Below are 9,165 nucleotides of genomic sequence, written 5' to 3'. Positions count from 1 at the left end.
CTCGCATGGATATCAAGGGATAAGATGGACAATATTTAAAATAACAGCTACATCTCCCCCCCCACCCCCAACCTCTTTTCAAGAGGCAAAGAGACACAGCACTAGACTCTACCAGACTACACATGAAAGGCTTGATCCTGCTCTGCTAGCAAGCAATTTTATTTCTGAATACAAAAAGAAAGCACTAAATGCCATCAAGTCAGAGCAGTAACATTTCATTGCCACTTTGTACTAATGTAAAGACTCCAGAGCCTGCACGGTAGATAGAAGGGTCTGATCCTTGGTCACATTTGCTGTACTTTATTCCAGTCAAAAAAAAATTTTTTTTTTTTAAATCACTCAAGTAGTAGCTTGTATAGAGCAGAGACAAGAGAGACTTGATGGAAAATTGTGCTCTCTAGTGGATAAGTTTGATTTTGAGCAAGAAAGTTTCAAGCCAGGCTGATCCACCTGACCAACAGGTTTTCAGTGCAGAGAAAAGTATACAGATTTTTACAATATGAGAGGAATGAAAGTGCTTAGTTCAACAGATTTATTATGATCTAGATAGGTTTACACCAGCCAGTTACATGACAGATCACAGCTAGAGAAGGGTTGCAATTATACAACTAAAAAGAAAGGAAAGTTACCCAAGGCCTAAGACATGCTTTTATGTTTGTTTAGATTTTAAGAATAATGACACCTTTAATGCAATAGCAAAATATTTCCTTCTAATAATATGACTATTCAGCTCACTTTAATATGGTCCCAGAGAATACTGTTGAAAATAGATTAATTTCACACCAGATATTGCTGCTTGGTTTACAGAATGAAGACAAGGATTTTTCTAAAAAGAATTAAATAAAAACTGTTTAATAACAAAATTCTCCATGGATATATTCCTAAAGAGAAGAACTGACAATCACCAATTTCATTTCTAGTCATGCATACACCATGCTAATCTTAAATTTACTGAATGGGTTGTCAGGAAATACTAACTCCTTTTCAGTTTGTTTTCCTACAGTATTAAGAAAATGCAACCCATTTTATCACAGCTGTCCTAGTATTTAATACTGCCCTGCTTTCTGGGCAGGTACAAACCAATGAACACATGAACTCAATTTAATGGCAGATGAATTAGTATTTAATTTTTAAACAACTTGGTCACTTCATGCTTCCTAAGTCTACAGGATTTAACTGCTTTGAATTCTGGATCCTAACAAGCTTATTGGTATAAACCTGAGGTTAGCAAGGCAGCAGAATTATGAAAGACTGTTTAAAAAGCTAGACATACAACTAAGTCATGCTAATTTAAAAGTGTATTTAAAATATGGTATGTATGTATTATAATCCAACAGTAAGCATCCAGCAAGACATGGATATTAGACTTCCATTTTATGTGGTTGCCAAATGTGACGATGGCCTGTTGCTGTTACAGCAAGTAACATTCTCTCTCTTCCTCTTTGGCCTTTAAAGAGGAAATAGGGGAAGGGAGGGGGAAAATGCCTTTTTTTTTTTTTTTGGAATGCATATAAAAACACGGAACTAGCTCTCATACTTTAAATCCCTTTGTATATGCAAAAGAGGCAATTTAACACTTCAACAAAACAAACAGTCTAGATTTATAAGTATCACAAGCCATGAATAGAATCATACTTGTTAAAAGATCTGCTAGCTAGATTTTTGGAAGGCAGATATTTAAGAAGCAACAAAAAAAGCTGGTCTTATGCGTACAGCAAGAAGGGGAGAGCGTCACTGACTTCCAGCATGACTGTGCTGTCTTGGCAGGAACTTGAACACTTGTATTTAGTTAATCCCATAACAGCAAGCATGTTCCCTATATTTTTGGACTGGTTGTTGTTCATAATTTTGAGCTGGGGAACAATTGCCAGTGATTGGGTAAGAGAAAAATAGAGCTCTATTTCAGCAGTTTTGTCATAATCACTTAATCGAAAGATTAATAAGAGAGCAGTGTGAAAAACTGTAGGCTGAGTATGGCTACATATACATATATATGAAATGCTGGAACTGTGCAGGAGATTCTGGTTTTGTTTAATGGCCTCCTGCAAGTTTTCACCGTACTCTTTCAATTTCTTCCCTTCACATGGCTATATTGATTAAGCCATACATTTTAATTAAACCATGTAATTTAAAAACATACATAAGATTTCAGTTCATCTAAGAAAGCAGTCTTGAAATTAAGTAGTCAGAAAGACAAATAAGATCCCCCTTGAAGTCCTGTGTAGTTACTGTTAAAGATAGGTAGAGTGATCTTAAATACGTTTAGTTTAAAGTTTGGAAACATTCATGCAAAATTAACATGCAGCTGTGAATATTTTGTAGCACCATTTCAAATTAGCAGATATGTATTGTTAAATTTGTTCTTGTAATACCTATCAGCTACATCAGTGTGTATGGAAGGGAAGCAGCCCAATAACTGAGAGAAATACTGGTTCTTAAGCCTCATTTTAGAGTGGGTGTATTTGCAAAACCTGGATTTTTAGTTACAGGGGCTTTATCACAGCAAGGCAGAAGTTTCACCAGGCTCCTGAGACACAGCTAAGTTTACCATGTTAGAGTTCATTACTATAAAGAGTCATGAGGAAATACCAAAGTACAGCTCAGTAGACTAATGCATTAGATGGTAAGGCATCCAAAAATTAGCTCCAAAGTTCTAAGGCTACAAGATCCTACTTAGATATTCAGGTTAGCCTGTGTGGGAAGTGCAAACAAGTGATATCCTCTGGTTAAATCAGTCCCTGCATTTCTTGAGGGGAGAGATCAAAACCCAGACAATTCATACCAACTTCCAATCCCACCCTACAAGACAACTTAGCTTTTTGGGACACAGCTGGGAAGTCAGGAAGACCTCCAGTGATGCATTACAGATGTTACTGCAATACTACCACAGCTGACCATTTTTTAAGGACAGTTTACAATAACTTATTCAGAACCTATTGTGCAAAGAATGCCAAAGCTTGCACTGACCTCTTTATAATTCAAGTACTCTCTCTACTCCATCATAAAGAGGTTTTAGATAATATGAAAGCACAGTCCAGGAGGTCCTCATAAGGCAGAGCAGATTTCAGCCTTCTTAATTTTCTATATCTGAATAGTTGCAGCAGTACCATTTGTGTAGCCACCTTTAGACTTCATGTGGTCCTGAATTGATACAGCCTAGAAAAAAGTTTATTAGGACATACATCTTATAAAATCTAGTTGTCAAAGCAATTATTAAAAGCATCAGTCTGAAGAAGCAGATGAGCCATGCGTTTACAGCGCTAGGTCCCAACAGCAATGGGAAGAAATAGGAACTAAACACAGAATTTTTAAATCCCATTTTAAACTAGTGCATGAAATGGGTCTTCCTGTCCAAAATCCAACAAATTCTCATACCCCTCACCTTGGCACAGATTTGACTTCAGGGTGATGCAATATCTGGATCTAGTATGAAATGCTTCCACCGAACCTGTATCTAAGATATTTTCATCATTTGTGAAGATTCTGGGCAAGTCAGCTCCTCCACCAAACTCATCTTCCATAGCATCGCATGTGCACAACTCAAAATACAGATTATTCTGTTCTGACACTACTCCATTGCAGGGTCAGGGAGAACAGGTGTTTTGCCCTCTTCTAAATATCTAGTCTTTTAATAGCTACCTGTGTACAGGTTATTGAGCAGAGATTCGTCCGAGCAGTGCACACTTACAGATGAAAAGCCACTGCTCATCTCTCTCGTCCCGACGTGCGCAGTGTGCACGAAGTTCATGGGCTCTCCTATCATATCCCGGTCCAGTCTCCGACGCCTCTTCTGCAAGACAGAGGATATCTACGTTTCTATTCAGAGAAGAGGAGGCTGCTTTCAGGCAGAAGCAAGCAGCTCAGTTAAAAGAAATCAATCACTACTGGTCCCCAGTGACTCCTCATGGCAGCAGGACTGAGCTTTCAGACTGTTCACAGTACAAGAGGGTCAAACTCACCTTTATTACTGCTGATTTTTAGCAAGACTTTTACTTTTAAAAAAAAAAAAAAAAAGTTGGAAAAGCCAGTGCTCACACAGCAAGCCAGCAAACCTATGAACTGCAAACAGTCAGAGTATCATAGCTTCTGGCAAAACACACATAGTTTAAACATGGTGTAACAGGTCCATTTTTAGCTTTCTCTTTCCTCAGCGCAATCTAACCAGAGCAACATGACAATTAAAGTGTTTTCTGCATAACTGAAAGACAAGTTACAAGTCTGATAACAGATGACAATTGTGCATCTACCCACCGGCTGGGGCGGCTCGCCGTTGCACCAGTTAAAACAAACCAGGAACTCGGTCATTATATTGCTCAGTAGGTCACCAGGTCTTGTTAAGTTTTGCTATTTCTCTCCAATTTAAAGCAGTACAAGGACTAAGATGCAGTTCCTAAGGCGAGTTGAGGAGGGAATTGCTTGTGTAGATTCACAGGTGAAGATCACAGCAAGCATCTGATGAGTACACCTACAGAGATTATTATTTAAGTTATACCAAAACATACCAAAGTAGAGTTTTGTAAGCTATTGAGCACAGACATTTCAACAAAACTAGAACAAGACTGTAAAAGAGTTTTTAAGCATGTCTGCATAGAGGAGTAGTGTCAACTTAAAAATCAGTACGTTTGTGTTAGAAATCAGGGCTAGAATTATGTAGATCTACTTCCAGACAGAGACAGTAAAATAAATTCTGGCTTCTTTACAGAAGTGTAATATCAAAGCAATACCAGAATTAAGTTAGGGCTTTAACATACAGCCTGTGATCCTGTTGTAAGTAGAGCTAGTCAACAATCATGAACTGCTTAGTATTTCCAGAGATGATAGCTTTGAAGTCCAGACTGAATTCGTAAAATACACAAATACTTGCAAAAAGAGAGCCTCTTTCTTACACCTTATATAATTACTCTTCATAGACATACAGAAGTTCAAAGTACAGAAAGTTCTACAATTGCATAAAACCAGAAAAAAGCATCTTTATAACACAACAAAAGCAGTTCATCAAACAGAGCCTAAAGCTTCCCAGAACATACAAAACCATGAATACAGCAGACCTAAATTAGGGTCACAACAGGTAACTGACTAGAAGCACCAAAAGCTAGGATAAAAATCAGCTTTTTAGTCAGCCTTCAGTGACCTTCCTTTTATATCTTCCTTTATAGCAGCTTCAGGGCTATAGGGTAGCTTTTCACATTGACATTTTCACACCCTAGCTCACTATAATAACATTTTAACTTATTAAGGAGTTTTTTGTTTTTAAGAAAGCTTACAGCTTAAGAGAAGTTACAGCTTCATAAATTCAGCCTTTCTGAATCCACACTGAAGCCTTCACAAACAACATAAACTGCCTCTTCCCAGGCATTTCTTATATCATCCCACAATTAGGTAATTAGCACATCTATTTCTTTCACCTTTGTAGTTCTCTTTCACTGCATCACTTCTCATACTTCAGGCAGATTTAGTTAATGTTCTGTCGTTTATCTTTCATAGCATTTGCTACATTTCCCTCTTATCTTTAGGTGGCCTATGTGATACATTATTATTGAATGCAAAACTTCAATTTTATCCTGGGTGGTTTTAGTACAACTCATTATCTGGCTAAATTGCTATTTTTCACCTTGCTTCTTGCTCTCACAAAGGCCTTTACCACCCCGATGCCTTGCAGAAATGCAGCAGAGACGGGACCATGGCGTGCACAGCCACAGGAACGCGCAGACGCCCCAGCTTTCACCTACATTTCACATTAACTGCAGATCATTTTGTTGTATTTCATACTAAGGAGACCATATCAAAATGAAGATTTTTCTTAAAAATCACAAAGCGTGTTGCTGTAGAGGAACAACCCCCTTTGGAAAGCAGACTTGCTGAGATGTGAAATGAGTTTACCAGCACCGGATTAGCTGCGGGACCCCCCCATGCCCCAGCACAGCTGTTCGTGCCATACACTCCCCCGGCATCCCAGCAATGCGGGGGGCTCGGGGCGTCCCACGGGTTAGCTACCGCTCCGGGGGCGTTCTGCCCCGCGCAAGGGCTGGCACACGGCCAGGTCCTGTCCCTCGCCACGCCAGCTCTCGCACGGCTCCTGTTCCCACGTTGGGCTGCTGCTCGGCAGGGACGCGGCAGCGTGATCCCACAGCCGGCCACAGATCCCCTCGCTCCGTCAGCTGCCGCAGAAGTCTGTTCTGCAGCGCACGTGGTGCTTACCCACAGGTGTTAAAAAAAGGAGAATGAAAGCCAAGAATAGCGCTCTAGTTTGGCGTGGAAACTGTGCAGCAGTGCACTTTTCTCAGCGCTGCCCGTGTAGCTCGTGGCTCACTTCCACACCTGCGGCAGCTCTGTGGGTGTCAGCTGGGCACGCGGCAGCACTGCCTGGCCTCCTGGTGTGTTTTCCAACAGGGCTCGTCTTTCCCTTCGCACGGGTCAGAGAAGCGTCCTCCAAAAAGGGATGGCTGCGTACAGGCACAGGACAGCACCTTCCTCCCAGAGACTCAGCGATATTTCCGCAATAACTAGAAAAATGTTGAAAACATCTTCATGTGTTCAGGCTCACCCAGGACTCATAGAAGCCAACAAGAATCCCAAAACCGAGGAGAAAACAACATTTTGTCACTGTTGGCACGCAGGCTAGGGCTGGACAATATCCTGTTGTTCTCTCTCTCTATTTTTCAGCACAGCAGCAGCAGCACCAAGCAGAGAGAGACAAAGGGCCGGGGAAGTGGCTAGCACGCGCATGGACGCAGATGTCGTGCGGTGTCGAGCGGTGTTGTACGGCGTCCAAAGCCTGAAAGTGCCTAAGAGCTTTCTGAATGTTTAGATGTACCTGATGGAGCGTAACCGTCAATTCGTTCTATCAGCGCTATGCATTAAAAAGTATTCAAAATATTCTTTTATTTTGCTTATAAAATATGAATTCTGTATGAAGTGCAAAATGTTTGCCTGAATCAAAAGCCTCACCTCTCTTTATAGACATGAGATATGCACAGTAATCCTGATTAATAACATACAAACCTACAAACATGTATCTACTCATTGCAAATGGCCTGTAGATGCTAGGTCTGATCATGACAAATCCTTGACCCTGAGCTATCAGTGAAAAATAATGAATACAACATTAACATATATTACCTCACACCAGATGCAGGCTATCATTACCCTGTTCCAACTGACTTGTTAAGTTGTGATAACTTCTGTATTATCTGAGCTGTTGGGAGTTTTCATTCCTCCAACTTTGTCCATTTTGAATCGATGCGAGAGAAACATATTTCAGCCTAATCACCCTTCTAAAAATCACTGTTTTGGACTTTTAATTTGCTGTTTATCCTTACTTTGCTCATTTGTTACTCACATCATGTTAAAATCCCATAATGGTTGTACGTTTACATATTTGAATGGCAAGGTAGGGTAAAAAACAGTGGAACTTTCACTTCTAAATCAAAAATTAGTTTTGAAAATAACACTTCAAGAGCACAGTTAAGGTGTCTTCCTTGATAAAAGATGAAGAGCAACAAAAAAACTACCAAGGCTTTGGAAGAACCTCGGAGCCAACCAGCAGAAACCCTGCTGTAGAATGACCTTACCTGCTTGGAGTTAGCATCCTGATTTTATTAATATATGTATAGATTATAAATTTAGTTTAAGATGTAGTCCTCAAACTACATCATAACACTATTACATAGTCTGATTCTATATGGGTCTTTTGGAGTTCTGAAGCTTCATAGAAAGCTGAGAAAAGGGTTTTAAATGAGACCTCTGTTAATCTAGGTGTATTGGTAATATTAAACTAAGGAATTTGGGTGTAGTCTCAGAAGTTTTGAAGTGTCTCCTTTTAGACGCAAAGCAGACATAAAGATAAAAAAAGAAAGAGAGGCTCTCTGCAGCAAAGTGGAAACAGGCTTAGTCACAAGTTGAAAAAAGCTGCCTCCCCCCACCCCCCCAAAAAAAAACAAGAAGAAAAAACAAGAGACCTAATTATGTGTTCTGTTTGGAAGATAAAAATAAGTACTAGAGAAACCAACTGGGACTTGGCTGGAGTCCTACCAGCAGAAAATCAGTGAAAATCAAGAGAAGATGAGAATCAAGCTGAATGGTTGGCATCACACCAGTCTCAAACACTGGTGTCATGAACATGCTAAATTGACTTATTTACTGGTAAATTATGGAATTTAACGTTACTAAGAACAAATTCAGACTGGACTTAAAAATTCGCTGTGACCATAAGTTTTATTTCGTTATAGAAGGGAAAAGGTCTCAACGGTCCGAGGCGAGGTCCCTCAGGCCCTGGTTTCCAGGCCTGGGGATCTCTGCGGCCGCAGCACCGGGAGCCCAGGCCCGACCGGCGGCCACGCGCGCGGCGACGCTCCCGGCCCCCTCCAGTCGCAGGGCTGGTAACCGTCCTTCTTTCAAAAACCGGGGACTACCGGAGACCAGCACTTGGCACCGAGCCGGTTTTCCAGTCAAATTTCTGCTGTGCGCGCACATGAGCCTCCCTAACCGCGTGGCGGCAAGGACAGAGCTTGACCTTGGCCATGGAGGATGCCGAGGTCCTGCAGGCCCCACGGGGCGACCCCGCTGCTCCCCCGCGCCCAGCGCTGCATCTGCCTCGTCGCATCTCCCCGCTCCGGCTCGGACACGCCCGGTTCCTCTGGTCGCCCCGGGTAAGGAGGCCGCTGCCGGCTCAGCCCTCCTGCCCCTCCCCGCTCCGGTGCTGCCGCGGGGCCTCAGCGCGGCGCATCCCCACAGCGGAGCCGCGACCGGATTCCCCCCTCTCGCCCTCAGCGGGCGCCACGCTGCCATTGGCGCAGCTGCCCCCCACCCTGGCGCAGCGGCCAATGGGCGCCACCGAGCGGCCGGCGCTGCAGCCTATCGGAAGCCAGGCGAGCGCGCCCAGCCCAATGGCCGCGAGGCGCCGTCGCGGCGCGCACTCCATTGGTTGCGGCGCCCTGGCAGCCGCCCAATGGGCGCGCGGTAGCGTGAGGGAAGCCTCATGCAGCGGTTGCCCGCTTCCCTTTGCGGAGCGCGCTGGTGCGGCGCGGACCCGCTCGGCTGCTCCCTCCTCCTCCGGCCATGGCGTTGCCCGGCAGTTGACGTTGGGCTTCTCCCCTCTTTACCTCCTCCTCTCTTTCCAGCCCCTCTCTCCCCTCCCCGGGTCCCGGCTCAGGCACGTAGGCGGCC

At 43.1% G+C, this 9,165-nt stretch overlaps 1 protein-coding gene across 1 annotated transcript; it reads right to left on the bottom strand.

Moving 5' to 3' along the window:
- Positions 1-3,081: 3,081 nt before the first annotated feature.
- LOC112963515 (CDC42 small effector protein 2-B-like) lies at positions 3,082-4,305 on the bottom strand. The gene is made up of 3 exons (XM_026060652.1): positions 4,252-4,305; positions 3,689-3,790; positions 3,082-3,156 (listed from the first exon to the last, which is right to left on the bottom strand). Exons 1-3 carry the CDS (start codon positions 4,303-4,305, stop codon positions 3,082-3,084), a joined length of 231 nt encoding a protein of 76 aa, XP_025916437.1.
- Between the last annotated feature and the right edge of the window lie 4,860 nt (positions 4,306-9,165).

This window comes from Apteryx rowi, unplaced genomic scaffold (genome assembly GCF_003343035.1).
Source record: "Apteryx rowi isolate R43461 unplaced genomic scaffold, aptRow1 scaffold_17, whole genome shotgun sequence".
Taxonomy (NCBI): domain Eukaryota; kingdom Metazoa; phylum Chordata; class Aves; order Apterygiformes; family Apterygidae; genus Apteryx; species Apteryx rowi.
Note: the sequence above shows the minus strand (reverse complement) of the source record. Positions and strands in the feature narration are given on the sequence as shown.

Coding starts and splice junctions, on each gene's coding strand:
- LOC112963515 (XM_026060652.1), bottom strand. CDS start 4,305: ATGACCGAGTTCCTGGTTTGTTTTAACTGGTGCAACGGCGAGCCGCCC. Junction 3,791..4,251: donor ACGGCGAGCCGCCCCAGCCG/GTGGGTAGATGC, acceptor TCTGTCTTGCAG/AAGAGGCGTCGGAGACTGGA. Junction 3,157..3,688: donor TGAGCAGTGGCTTTTCATCT/GTAAGTGTGCAC, acceptor ACTTTTTTCTAG/GCTGTATCAATTCAGGACCA.